The sequence below is a fragment of the Podarcis bocagei genome (genome assembly GCF_964188305.1).
Source record: "Podarcis bocagei genome assembly, chromosome: 1".
NCBI lineage: Eukaryota > Metazoa > Chordata > Lepidosauria > Squamata > Lacertidae > Podarcis > Podarcis bocagei.
In genome coordinates this window covers 101,953,247-101,968,445 of record NC_138125.1, presented here as the reverse complement: position 1 = coordinate 101,968,445, position 15,199 = coordinate 101,953,247, and the positions used below count along the sequence as shown (strand labels likewise).

At 41.1% G+C, this 15,199-nt stretch overlaps 1 protein-coding gene across 7 annotated transcripts in view; it reads left to right on the top strand.

Annotated features, from left to right (window-relative positions):
• The window catches only part of LRP1B (LDL receptor related protein 1B), a 765,918-nt gene that overhangs the window by 629,933 nt on the left and 120,786 nt on the right, over window positions 1-15,199 (top strand). For all 7 annotated transcript variants that reach the window (XR_014001603.1, XM_081167487.1, XM_081167486.1 and 4 more), the window contains 8 exons: window positions 57-197; window positions 3,288-3,413; window positions 4,965-5,096; window positions 5,876-6,010; window positions 11,681-11,810; window positions 12,559-12,685; window positions 12,831-12,982; window positions 13,285-13,409. Coding sequence is in view for 6 of the 7 variants with exons in the window: in XM_081167487.1 (XP_081023613.1) it covers window positions 57-197; window positions 3,288-3,413; window positions 4,965-5,096; window positions 5,876-6,010; window positions 11,681-11,810; window positions 12,559-12,685; window positions 12,831-12,982; window positions 13,285-13,409 (1,068 nt within the window). In the remaining variant the exon portion in view is untranslated. The remainder of the gene's footprint in view (window positions 1-56; window positions 198-3,287; window positions 3,414-4,964; window positions 5,097-5,875; window positions 6,011-11,680; window positions 11,811-12,558; window positions 12,686-12,830; window positions 12,983-13,284; window positions 13,410-15,199) is intronic.

Here is a 15,199-nt window from a genome sequence, read left to right as displayed (position 1 = left end):
AGTTGTTATATTAGTAAAGAAGTATTTTTCCTTAATGATAAACATTATCTTTACAGATCGGAAGCTATGGTGGGCAGACCAAAACTTAGGCCAGCTGGGCACCTGCAATAAGAAAGATGGACGAAATCCCACAGTTCTGCGGAACAAAACTGCAGGAGTTGTACATATGAAGGTGTATGATAAAGCAGCACAACAAGGTAAACTGTATTTTCTAATATTATGATCAGTTGAATGGTTTGCTCCAGTGATCCGTGAGCAGAACTCCACTCTTCTCTCACAAATAGAATCAAAGAAGTTATTTTCACCAGTTATTCTTTCCTGCTATTATTTCCTTGTGTCCCCTGAATTTTTTTCTCCAAAGGGTTCAGAAGCCCTCTGGAGCAGCCTAAGAGGTGAGGCAGAGAGTGCAGGAGAATCAATAAATACTGTGTCTCCTCTTCACTGAATTGAATCCCCATCCATTGAATGGCAGAAGTACTTTCATTGAAGGAAGCTCAACTTAGGACATCTGCTCTTAATGATAGATCAGTTGTATTAGTACCAAATAAATGGAATATAACTATTTCCATACTAGTATTTGTAACCCGAACCACTAATGAAAAGGAGGAGACACCACACATTGCTTGGGTTTAATAAAGGCAACATCATAACTTTACATCAACTTTGAATTTAATAAAAGCAAAAACTTCATTTAGTATCAATTATCTGCAGATAAGGCCTCAATAAGAACTCCTGTCTGTTCTTCATTGAGCCTGTTGCCCTTGAATGGAAGGTCTAAAGGACCCCAACTCCTTTATTTTGTATTGACGTCTAATGATTCTCCTCTTTTTTTCCATTTTACAAACATTGTAACTACGACTTTGCCTAATTCACCAGCTGGATTTCATGTACTACAAGCAGTTCCTTCCAGCTCTAAAATGTTATAATTCTGGTTCCCGGTACCTGTCTTCCTTAATGGAGGTAGCCCCCACAAGACCGTGGGGATAGAAGACGAAGGAAAAAAAGAATGGTAGAGGGTCAATCATTCTTGGAAATTCCTCTCAGGGAGGGGAGGAATAGGCTTCACTTACAGTTCTCGCTCTGGCATGGAATGAGGGCAGCAGGAAGGCTCTGAGTGCAAAAAGCACTTTGCCTGGCAAAACCCTCCTATGCCGCCATTAAGAAGCAGAAGTTCTCCTGTTAAATGGGATTTCAAACTGGCTTTAAAGTCAGGCACACTCCAAGAGAAGCTGTTGTCATCAGAACTGTGGAATTACCCAGCTGCATTGATCTGAGGTTTGGAACTGAGAAAATATTTTATTTGGTGTGGGCGGTGGATGGCAAAGAGGAGAGCCTCTGGTTTCCTGTTTACCTTGAGTTTCTTAATGAATGATTCGGCAACCCTTTCCAGATGCAAAATCTTAAAGATATAAAATGAAGTTGGTCTGCAGTATGGAATAAAGCCTGGGATGCTGGGAAAGATGGAGGGCACAAGGAGAAGGGGACGACAGAGGATGAGATGGTTGGATAGTGTTCTCGAAGCTACCAGCATGAGTTTGACCAAACTGCGGGAGGCAGTGGAAGACAGAAGTGCCTGGCGTGCTCTGGTCCATGGGGTCACGAAGAGTCGGACACGACTAAACGACTAAACAACAACAAATGGAATAAAGCCTGTGATTAAAACAACAGTTATCTGCATGTGGTTTAAAGAAATAGAAGGAGAAGAGAGCTCTACGGCTGGAATGGATTATCTTGGGAAATTAGAGCAGATACCACCTCTACCACCCTTAAAAACAACAGAGAAGAGATATAACTCAAGTGGACTTTGGCCAAAATGCAGTCATAAAGATTTGGGGCAGCAGACGAGGGAGGCATGAAGACGTTGATGGTGATTAATTAAAATGAAGTACTGCAAGATGTCCTGTGGTTGAAGTTGGATCCCTTTTTCTCAGGCTGTGGAAACTTCAACACTCTTGACTGAGTAGCGAGAAAGAGTGGACTGTTGGAGTATGTTGTTGTCCAGAAACATTGAGCAAGATGAGAGCACGATGGGAGGGAGCTAATGAGATATTCTGAGAATTCTCCAAGATTATAGCCCCACCCCAGCTACGCTGAGAAACAACAGCATTTGGAGGGATTTCAAGAATGGGACAGCGAACAAAGGACAAGGACTTTATAACTGGATATATTCAGACAGAGAAAAGGAAAATAATTAGAGCACCTCTTTTGAAATCCTATGAAAAGTTAGATAATGTAATAACTCGAATAGTATTCACTTAAAATGCAGCTGTTACCTTAACGATTAATATACCAACTGAAATGTAATTAGAAGTTAAGGGGAAAAAATGAAACACAGCAATATAAGAACTGGACAAAAACATTGATCAAGGAGCACGGGAAACCACTTTGATTAAATTGTATAAATATAGAATTAATTGGAACTATTTTGATATTAATTGTTATCTGCATAATTGGCAAAAATGTGGTAATATTGGGTAATTATTGGCCGCTCACCCACTCTGGCGCAGTTGGCCCCAGAGTGTCAAGGGAATGGGGCTTAAATGTACTCTGCCCTGGGTGGCAGCTTTCATTACTAGAATACAAACTTCTTGACTTATAATTAGAGTTAAAGGGAAGGGAATGCCAAATAGTTTGGAAAGCGGCCATGTGGTTAAAATATTTTATTAGAGAAGGTTTTGATAACTTTTCTCTGTAAAATATTGAAAACCTCATGGTTTGAAGACTTTAAAAGTACATAAATTTGAAATACAATTATGATTGACTGAAAACAGAAAACTTGCATTTCATAATTAAATGAATTTGATGATTATTTTGCCACTGCAATATTTTCCAAAAAAATATAATCCTACTTTTTAACTGAAATACTATATAAATATGTTTTAAATTCATGTCAGCATTACATGACTAAAAGCATAGTCCTACTTGTCTACTTCGAAGCGCGTTCCTTTGGTCCCCCGATTGCCAGTGCTGGAGGCCCAATCTGGGTCAAGATCCTAGAGTGGTGCATAAGGTGTTTTAATTGTTCCACAGTGATACAATAAAATGTTTTTGCAATGCAAACTGTAGGTGTGGGTAGCCAACCCAGATTGGAACTTCAATGGGGGCTAATGGTTAAAGTGATGTGGATCAAAGCTTTTACTCTGCTATTGTGGAACAGAACCTATACTCAAGGGCAGAATTAAGCAATTAAGGTCACATGTAGTTTAGCCTTTACGTATTTGTATTCCACACATAATTGTTACATTGTTTTCTATTTCATCCCCCTCCCCAACTCCATTGTATTATAGGTAGCAATTCATGTCAACACAATAATGGAGGATGTTCCCAACTTTGCTTACCAACCTCAGAATCAACCCGGACATGTTTGTGTACTGTAGGCTATAACCTTCGGAAAAACCGTATGTCATGTCAAGGTACAGCTTCACTATTACCAAAATAAAATAAAATAAAATAAAATAAAATAATAATGTATAGTAAAGGAAATAAATAAAAAGCAATGGAGTAATTTCCTACTGCTTCATAGTTGGGAAATAAAATGACTATTGTTACTCTGGATCCTTCCGAGTGTATTTTTGGTATGTTATTGCTATTACAGGTTTTCCTATACTAACTTTATAGAATTTACAAAATTAACTAATATGGGGATTTGTTGTAATTCCAATCTCTGCATTTTGATGTTGATAACAGAAAGCTAGTTATTGCAGTTTCAGAATTAGTGATTTCGGAGCTTTCTGGCATGTTGCTTCTAAAAAACAAATGGAAATATGCAAAAGGCCCAAAGAAATTGTAACAGTTGATTTCACTCTCTCTTTGTGCATTTTCAAACTTTTCCATCAGCAATATATCAGTGTGTTAGTAAGTTGTACACATGCCCTGAAATAATTGCTTGAAACAGCACTTTTAAATTATGTTCTTGGGAACACTAGGTTTCCGTGGAAGCTTATTAGGGGGTTCTTTATAAGAAAGGACATGGTTTCTTGAAAGACAGCTTGTCTGCTATTATTGATGTTCCTCTTTAATGTTTGATTCATTCTCGGTTCACATAATCCTCTACAAGGCAAGAAAGTTAATGTGGGAAATGTTCTCTGAGTTTAGAAAGTTTGAAAACCATTGGCTCAAAGTAATCAATATTTGTAGACGTTTCACAGGGCAAACCATACAGACCATCCAATGTTCCAGGAGTTTCCTTGAAAATCAAGCTTTTATTTTATTTTATAGAAAGAAACCATATATCCTTTTAATATTTGCAGATATAAGGGGAAACGTGAAGGCAATATTCTGCCCAAGTGCTTAGTAAGAGTAAAATTCCCCCCACCTTGCCGTTTTCTGTTTAAAGCCATGTGGAAATGGCCTCTCAAAATGGAGAAAATGTCAGCCACCACAGGGGTTTCTTTAGGGGTGTGTGTGTGGAAATTAACATTTTAGAAATGTTGTAAAAAATATGTTGTTTTTTTGTTTTGTTTTTGGCTCAGCTTTAGTTTTGTCCAATGAATGCAAAGGTACTGGAGTAATTGAATTATAGTGCTATTTAGAAGTAGCTCACCAGCTGGGGTGTAGCCCCTATGCTAGGTTTCCAGCAAGTCAGTCAGTTATCATGGGGGAGAAGGGAAGGGTTGAGGGGCCAGGGAGGTGGTCATGGTGCACATGAACTGGGAGAAACACCAGATTTGTTCCAAAGGAAACCCTTTGCCTCAGACTTATTCCTAGGAAAATGGATATAGAATTGTAGCATTAGGTGCTTATTTTTTCATACAACTTTTTTGTATGAACTTTTGTGTTCCATTTATATGTTCTACCATTAATCAGATAAGATCCCCAAAACAGCTATTAGGCTATTAATGAGGTTTGATGTTGATTCCTGTTTCCCTTCCAATGTCCCTTGAAGTCCCCATCATCCACCCCGGTTGCTGATATTCATAATGGTTTTAATCTTTACTGTTTCTGTGCCTGTGTGTTTTCTTTAGGCATAGAATCATTCCTGATGTATTCTGTTCATGAAGGAATCAGAGGAGTTCCTCTTGATCCAAATGATAAGACAGATGCATTAATGCCTATATCAGGAGCCTCATTTGCTGTGGGCATAGATTTTCATGCAGGTGAATACAAATATTTATCTTTATTTTACACATATTTTAACATCTTGAGCAGTTACGGAATATTGTCACCATAATCTTTTTTGGAAGCGACTTGTGAGTTCAAGGAGGGAGCAGAAGTCCTGAATATTTGATGCAACTGAACATGAAACCTTTTATCAGAGTTGATCTATACTTGCCAACCTAGATTATGTCCATACTAACTAAACATTTGAAAGACGAATGCTTTGAAAGACGAATGTTAGAAGGGACAAGGGGAAGGCAAGTGTGTATAAAAACTTAATACAGCAGTGGCTCATGGGAGTGGGGGTGGGTGTAATGCCACCAACCCAGTGCCCCCAATCCCAAGGAGGGCAACACTGCCTGGAGGACCAAACTTATACAACATCATATCTTCTCATTTGATAAATAGTTCAACCTTTTATGAACAGTAAAAATGGAAACCTATTCTTTTCTTGCTCACAGAAAAGGTGAACTGCCATGTGTATTCACACTTTTGTCAATAAGACGGCTCATGAAGTACACTGCTTATGTGTACCAACATCCCCCCCCCCAGTCTTGCAGAGTTACATAAATCACAGCAGCTATGTACACAGCTATGTACGCAGCTATGATGGAGGCACTGTTTCTCATCAATGGCATCTCCATGCACTTGAGGTGCTAAGAAGAGGCCGCCACTAGAATGAGCCCATCCCGCAAGATCTTGTTTTAAGTTGATTCATTTATTACAGATTTAAGGTTGTATTTTTGATAATTGCTAATTTTTAATATTTCTTTCGTAGGAAATGATACAATCTACTGGACAGACATGGGGTTCAACAAAATAAGCAGAGCTAGAAGGGACCAGACATGGAAGGAAGACATCATTACAAATGGTTTGGGAAGAGTAGAAGGCATTGCAGTGGATTGGATAGCGGGTAACACCAGTTCTTCATTTTTAATTCTTTATTCAGGTTCATTTAGGTTTTGCTTGACTTTTCCTTTTCTTATTACCTTTCATATGAAAAACATCAGTCTCATTTCACATCCGCCCCCCAGGAACTATAAATAGAATAGTACTGTGGCAATTTATATATATGAAACAAATGATAGTAAAAGTAGATTAATAAGGTTGCACAAGAGAAGAGCAAGAGCATGTTTGCACTTTGTCATTCCAGTACTGAAGAGAGAAAGACGCTCTTTAGTATGAACCGATCATTTTGTTCTCTCTTTCTTTTGACACGTTGATGAAGTTGACCATATAAACTATATCCAATGTTTTCATGCATACGAGTGTGGGTTAATTGTTTTCCATCTGTTGGCAACAGCTAATGTGCTGCCATTAATAAATGTTACTATCATTTATCTGTCATCTGGTATTATCATGTTATTTAAATGGATGACTAAGCACAATTTTGTTTGATGAGACTGTACAAAACAGCATGGCCACCACTGACCTCACAGCCCTGCTATGTTTGGTGGCCTTGGCAGAAAGTGGATGGAAGGTAGATTGCTGTGGCAGCCTATATTTGACTTGATGCTGCATGTGATAGCAGTGAAACTTTGGCCATTAAATCCTGCCGTCCAGTCAGCGCTTCCCTGCATAGTTCTGCTTGGGGCTGTCCTGGGCAGGAAAACAGAGTCGCAGCAGTCCTGCTGTCTGTGTGAGATAGAGGGATAAATCAAGTCCAGAGACAGTTCGTTGCTATCTCTAAAAGTGTTTATTTACACAGCAATAAATCCACCAGAACTTTCCGGCATCTCTCTGGTGCTTAGAGCACACGCAGCTTCTTTTGCAGCGCCTCTCAGTCTAAAGTGAAACCAACTTCCACAGACAAAGCCTGTGACATACGGCCCTGTGTCAGGCCCCTCCCCAGATACAGGACACCAAGGAGTTTTAACCCTGTAAACTCCAAACTCCACACCCCCTCTTGCCCTGCATCTGGGGAAATAAGCAACAATGCTCACCCCAAACACAGACCTTCACAGAACTCCTCATGCTTCTGGAAGGTTAACGGTTTTGTGAAACCATCAGCGAGGTTCTTGGTTGAGGGACAGTATTTTAGAGCAACTAGCCCCACACGAACGCTCTGACACACATTCTGAAAACGTATGTCCAAATGTTTGGTCCTGGCGTTGAATTGCGCCGTCTCGGCCAATTTGAGACACTGTTGATTGTCTTCATGCACCACGACGGGAAGACAATGCTCTCCACAGAGTTCCTGGACCAAACACACATAGAACTCCAGCTCTCTGCAAACCTCACATAGCGTACTGAACTCAACCTCAGTAGATGAAAGCGCTATGAGACTTTGCTTCCGGGACCTCCACCCAACTACTGAGTTCCCAAACTTCACCACTAGGCCTGACACTGATTTGCGGTCCTCAAGGTTAGCCCAATCTGAATCCACCCATGCAGTCAGCTTGACACTACCCTCAGCTGACATCTTGAGGCAAAAATCTTTGGTATATTGCAGGTAACGTAGCACCCGTTTAATACCATTCCAGGCCTACACACTAGGACTTGAAGCCTCTCTACTGAGCAGATTGACAGCAAACGCTATGTCTGGTCTGCTCCACTGTGACAGATACAACAGACTACCCAGAGCTGATTGAAAGAGTTCAGTATTTTCGAACACAATGCGTTCTACTTGCTGACATTCTTTCACGTAACCAGCCTCCAAGGGTGTTTTGGCACCTGCACACTCAGACATTCTGAACTTCTCAAGCAACTGCTCAATCTTACCTTTCTGGCTGAGCAAAAAGCTTCCATCTCTTGCTCTCGTTATCTCTACACCTAGATACGACTTGACGTCTCCAAGGTGCTTGAGCTTGAACCGTTTTCCAAGCTCCTTAGCAAACTTCTCCACTTGTTTACCTGTCTGTGTCATGATCAAGATATCATCAACAAAAATCTGAGCAGCTTGCTGCATCTTACCTGAACCTCTAAGGTAAAGACAGTTGTCCGCAACACTTCTCCTGAAACCTAGCTCTTCTAAGGCTTCATTCAGACACATGTTCCAATTTCTGGCAGATTGGCGTAATCCATAGATGGATTTGTGCAACCGCCACACGATGCCTGGCACACTGACTTCAAACCTTGGAGGAGGAAGCATGTACAGCTCCTCCTGGAGGTCTGAGTTCAGGTAGGCAACATCCACATCAAAATGGTTCACCTTCCAACCTCTCTGCAGCAACTGCTAAAAGCGTCCTCAAAGTCTCGGCCCTCGAGGTTGGCGAATAGACCTCCGTGAAGTGGACTCCCTTCTTCTGTGTGAATCCACGAGCTACTAACCTAACTTTATACTGTGGTTCTCCAGCTTCTGTGGGTTTAAGACGGTAAACCCACCTGCAACTCACAGCCTGCTTGCCAGCCGGCAGCTGTGTGAGTAAAAACACACCAAGAGACTCCATTGAGTTCATCTCTTTCTGCATCGCCTCACGCCATTTGCTAGCTTCTTCCTGAGGCAACTTCTGAACATCCTCAAAGGATTCAGGTTCACATCTAGCCACACCTACCCACACGCTAGTGGCTTCGTACCTTTCTGGTGGCTTTCCCTTGGTTGACCTTGCTGACCTCCTCAGCGTGAACTCTGGAACTGCGCCTGATTCACTTGGGCCAGCCACACCATCCTCTGTGTCAGAAATCTCCCCCTCTGACCTGCTGCACCTTTTAAGCTTTACAGCTGGGTCTGCAGGCGAGGATGGCTCACTCCTTGGCTCAGACTTGACAGAGACCTGTGGAGGGGTCTTGGGACTCCCCTTTGGAGAGGTTCGGAGCCTCTGCCTTGGAGATCCTGGTTCTGGACTCTGTGGCTGTGGACTGTGCACCTCAGCAACAGGTTCAGCTTCATCCTCCTCCTCTTCCTCATCTGAGTCAAACAGAACATCCAGGTTCCCGTGAAGACGTTTCCACCCACTCTGCTCACAAAACTCAGCACTGCCGCTAATAAGCAGCTTAGACTGGTTGCCAGTAGGGTATGCGAAACGCCATGCCTTTGAGCCCAGCTCATAGCCAACAAATATCATTTTCCTAGATCTTGGTTCACCCTTTCTGCGAGTGGCCTTTGGAATGAGGACCCAAGCCTCGCAGCCAAACACACGCAAGAAATCCACTTTGGGTTTCTTCCCATGCAGCAGAAAGTAGGGTGTGTCTCCCACACTTGAACTGAACACCCTGTTCTGAACAAAGCATGCCGTCTTATAACTCTCGGTCCAAAAGCACTGTGGCAGACCCGAGTCTGCCAGCATAGCATTCGCTGCTTCCTGTAGGGTGTGGTGTTTTCTCTCCGCAATTCCATTCTGTTGTGGACTGTAGGGGCAGTCAATCGATGACTGATACCTTTCTGCCTGAAGAAAGATTGCAGCGCAGAACCTGTGAACTCTGCCCCTCAATCAGATTGAAAGGAAACCACCCTGGCAGAGAAACGCAGCTCCACCGCCTCCACTGATCAGTGCAGCCGCCTCCCACTTGTGTTTAAGTGTAAACAGCCAGGTGTGTCTCGAAAAATCATCAATCAGAACCAAAACATGCTTCGATCCACTTAAAGAAGCTACCTGCATCGGACCACATAAATCTGCATGAACCAGCTCAAAGGGTTTGCTGGTCCTCCTTTCTGACCTGGGATATGTGCATGTCGTGACCTTCGATTTTTTACAAGCTTGACAGAGTCGCAGCAGTCCTGCTGTCCGTGTGAGATAGAGGGATAAATCAAGTCCAGAGACAGTTCGTTGCTATCTCTAAAAGTGTTTATTTACACAGCAATAAATCCATCAGAACTTTCCGGCATCTCTCCGGTGCTTAGAGCACACGCAGCTTCTTTTGCAGCGTCTCTCAGTCTAAAGTGAAACCAACTTTCACAGACAAAGCCTGTGACATATGGCCGTGCGTCAGGCCCCTCCCCAGATACAGGACACCAAGGAGTTTTAACCCTGTAAATTCCAAACTCCACAGAAACCATTTCAAGAACCAACAGCTCCTGGACCAGCTTAGAACCTCCCATTCCCTGCCACATTGCTGTTGGTAGGGATCCTACTGCCCACCCAGGAAAGTGCTACAATGATCACTCCATTGTCGTTAGTTGACTGAAGGCTGGCTTAGGTGGCAGAGCTCAGTAGAGGTGCACTTCCATCCAATCCGCACACATTGATGGTTTGGATTGTTCTGCCACACCAGATGATGATTTTGCATTTATCCATGTTTTCAAGTACTGAATTGGTGCCCCCCTCGAATTTAATAGTCTGTGGCTATCATGTCTTTTTCTTTTCTCCCAACATTAAATCCTAACCATTCTGATTTGTTCATATTGACCTTATGACCTGATAATAATGCAAATTCTGAGTGTATTTTTATCCCATTCTCAAACCCCTCTGCTGGGTCAAGCAAAGTTAATTCGATATCATCTGCATATAGTCTTACCCTGCACTTTTTAAAAATGCTAACCCCTTTTAGTTCTGAACATAGATAAACTCTGAAATTCTTGATTGATAAAGCCAGTGCTTACCCCCCTAAAAAAATGTTTAGGGGGTACTCTCATTTTCCTACTCATATTGAAACACTGCCCCTCAATGAGGCCAAACTTAAGATTCACAAAATATTTAGGCGTATGCATACCCCTGCGTCCCCCCAGAAAAAAGCACTGGATAAAGTAAATACTAACAGAGATAGGGAAGCTCTGATACATCCTCTATAAAGATGGAGAGTATCAGAACTCATCCCTTGATACTGTAACAAATGCCAGGGAGGTTGGATAGATCCATTTAATCCATTTGATAAATTTCTCTCCAAAGCTAAATTTAACGTCTGATATAAATAACTCCATTCAATGCTATCAAATGCTTTTTAAAACAACATTTATACTAGTCATGATTTCAAATCATGTTTACTTTGTAACCAAGGGGAAAATAGTAGGTTAGCTATGCTTGCATCTTTCAGTTTCATTTTCAATATTCAGTGGGCTGGATGCAAGCATAGGACTGGAAGGACTCAGGGTCTCTTCCAACTCTACATTTCCATGAATCTATGACTCCTTCCACTCATGGAAAAGGCATCAGGCCCAATGAAAGTGGGGTAAGGGACCCATAATATTCCTTCCCCCTGCAGCCTCCAACATTACCTTCCATGCTGTTCTAGAAAGTGCTCAATCCTCCATAGCAGCTTTTCATGGGACAGTGTGGGCTGCTGGAGGAGCGACAAATCTGTGAAAATCACTTTGACTCCCTTTCTGCAGAGGACATCTCTACTCCACGCATGGGGAATCTAGAACTAGCCACATTATTCTTGTTTGTTTTTATTCTGGATGTATTTGTTTTATTAACTCAGTAAGAAGCTCTGATGTATTCTGTTTACTGGGGGGGGGGGCAGATTGTTGTCACTTGTGGCCTTTCCCTGAAGATTTATTTTAAACATCCTCTTAGCATTGTTAGGTATGAATTTGTAACAAGTATACTATAATATCATTTGACCATTACAAATACGATATAACTGTTGATTTTGTTTATTAATAAGTAATAAGTCAGGCATAAAACTTACATTAATAGCCATGTTAGTATACGCATTCTTAAAGGCTTATATCGCCATAACTGAATAGTGCTTCCCCCCATTCCAGGTAATATATATTGGACAGATCATGGCTTCAACTATATTGAAGTTTCCAGGCTGAATGGATCTTTTCGATATGTAGTCATTTCTCAGGGTCTGGACCAGCCAAGGTCTATAGCTGTACACCCAGAAAAAGGGTAACTTGAAAATTTATATGCATGCATTTGAACCAAATTATTGAAATAGTGGTTAAGTATTCATGTTCCCAGTTTAACTCTCAATTTAGCCCTCAATTTCTTTGGCAATCTTATCAAAATGTAATTCTCTCAGCCGTAGTCTCCTATCAGTAATGGAGATGTTTCCCATGTGGAACAAAGGGCAGCTGTTCAAGAAGCACAAGCCAAAAGCTTACATAAGTATGCAGAACTAACTGTTTAACAATTTGGATTTGGGCCATAGTTCATAGTCCCCTTTGGGCCAGTGCTGGGAATCCAGTATGTGGACCTATGATGTGATGCCATTAAGGGGTGGGTACTAGCAAAAATTCTTAATAATTTTCATATCTCATGGAGCACATCTGTGTATACAGAAGCGTATGTGAACAAAGTAACATATTGCAAGTTAGCAAATTTAGCAAACAAAACCTTTAATTAAGAATATATATATTGTACACCTACCTCTTAATATACTAAGTTTATCATTCTTGCACAAGGTGCTTCTGTCATATTTTTGCCAATTTTTACCTCCTATAGTAGCCCCTTATTCCCTATCCCACACCATTCATCCATTATACCCTCTGACTATCAGAAACATAAGTGAGAGATGCAGTGAACAGGCAGTGATGAGAACTTTCCCAAATCTTCTAATGCTCATAGTACTCAAGAACTTGCCCCGTGATCAATTTCAATAAACATAGATTTTATCCTATTTTTCCCCATGTTATAGATATTTATTCTGGACAGAATGGGGACAGGCACCCTGCATAGGCAAGGCACGTTTAGATGGATCAGAGAAGATGGTTCTTGTTGGCACTGGAATTACATGGCCTAATGGAATTTCTGTAGACCATGAGGTTGGTTTTGTGCCTTCTTCCAAATAAAGTCCATTTAATGTTATGCGATGCTAAAACATTTACACCACAGAACATTCATTATTTTATTTTCCTAATAAAAGCTAGGATAAAAGTATTTGGAGCTTACCTTTCAATTGATCCATAGGAAAATAAATTATACTGGTGTGATGCTCGAATGGACAAGATAGAAAGAATCGACCTTGAGAGTGGAAGGAATCGGGAGATTGTGCTGTCAGGAAGCAATGTGGATATGTTTTCAGTCGCAGTCTTCGGGGCTTACATCTACTGGTCTGACAGGTAATTTATTTTTCCATAAGTATTTGAGTCTCAAAATGTTATTTCTGTGCCAGATGCTTCACCCTTGTAGGATTAGCCATTCTTTAGCAAGGTCACTGAAAGGATCTCACAAAGCTATGTAATTTCCAGAGAAAAGGCACTTTTCGATATTCAAAGCTAAACCATATCAACATCACAGTCAAAAGTATGCTTTTTCACCTTCTGCTAGGCCAGATGTCTCCTGCATTTTAATGACTTAATTTATTTTAATTAGTTGAGATTTGTGGATCAGATATTTCCTTTTTTTATTATTTTTTTGGCAGAGCTCATGCAAATGGGTCCATCAGACGAGGCCACAAAAATGATGCCACAGAGGCAGTATCCATGAGGACAGGTCTTGGAATAAACTTGAAGGAAGTGAAAGTCTTCAATAGAGGACGTGAGAAAGGTAAACTTTTGTTCAACACTTTAATGTTTGATTGTACCCTTCTTCCTCTATCATCCTTTTTTTTGCATGAAAAACAAAATAACCACTGTATTTTTGGAATGGAATGTTTTCAGAAATTGCTAAATAGCAGTCATATATACAAGACTTCAGTATTTTGTTGAAATATTAAATAAAACAATATTCTAAATGATGATCAAATAAAATAACCCCCTACCTAATAATTATAAATATAGTTCAGGAAATGAAAAATAGGAGAAAGCAACTGTAAAGATCATACAATATTCAGGCCAATATCATTGAAAAAAACAATGTGAAATTAAAATGTACTAGATTTTACCACAGTATGTTTGAAACAAAGTTTAGAATTAAAGTGAGCCACATTTCTATGACATTGAGTCCCACCTTACTTTGGGCCTACTTGGTAAAATATAGTAAGTAGGTAAGTAAGTAAATAAATATAGAATATATAGGAAATTTCTAAAGGTTACATATTTTCAATACTTAATATGCACCCACCCAAAATGAAGTTTCTTGTATGATAGAAAGTAGAAAATGGACATTTTATAACCATATTCTATAGATAAGTTCTTTAGAACTTACGTAGCAACAAAAAAAATTGTTTTCTGCTTTTGTTTTCAAATTTTATGAAAGAGTGGCATATAAATGTTTTTATAAATAAATAAATCATTCACCTCGGGCAACAAAATGTCTTAGGCCAGTCCTGACTGTTGTGATCAAGAAGGCATGACTTACATAAACTGATATCAGGATGCAAGAAGCACCCCATTTCCCATACTGAGTGATAAATTCAGCTTAGAACTAGAACTGAACTGAAAATGATCCTCCAAGTCCATCATAAACTTGGTGAATGCACTCAGGTTGAAACTAGTCTCACGCTAGTATTGGAAGCACTTGAAATTCCAGACAAGGAATCTCCAGTGAACAACAAACATTTCCACCTGCTTTGCTCTAGCCTCCAACCCTAGCAGCCTTCATAACGGAGGTGTTTCCAGAAGAAGAGACTTAATCTGTTATCATGGGGTGGTTGGTTTCACCTGTGCTGTCCCACCTCCAGAAGAAGAGACTTAATCTGTTATCATGGGGTGGTTGGTTTCACCTGTGCTGTCCCACCTCCAGCCTGAGGAACTTTCAGGACTAAGTTGCTGCCATGGGCATTATGTCTATGTGTCTTTAATGAACTGAATAGTGTCATGGATTAGTTGGATGCAGACGAATGGTGGGAAGAGTCAGCTGGAGAACCACCAAGGGAAGAGGTCTGAAACCCCGGGGAGTGGTGGTGGGACAACAATGAGTGGTCAGAGGGAGAAGACTGGGAAGAGGAGATGTCAGAATCTAATGAGGTAAAAGGACTTTAGTAAGCTGGGAGAATCTATGGAAGAGAGAAGTTCAGAATCAGAGGCAGAAGCCTAAGCAGGGGAGGAGGGATGCCAAGAGGCAGGGATGAGTCAGGTTGGTGAAGAATCACAGGTGTCTCCCCCTCCTGCTATGACAAGCTCCCGTCCCCGCTGGCCTCCCAGAGCCAGAAGAGGCATGAAATGGGGGGGGAGGGGAGGAGAGGTTGATTTCACACAGGCACAGTATCTGATTGCTTGGAAAAGCCCTGGAAAGGAGGGAAGTTGTACAGCTGTGGGGAGGTAGGAACTTACAGTCTCGGCCACTGAGCCATGGGGCAAGACCTACTGGGGATGAGCTGCTGTGCTCATTAGGCTTGACTCTTGGCCAAATTGGTACAGACCACATTGTTGCTAATAAAGAGGTAATGCTTGCTA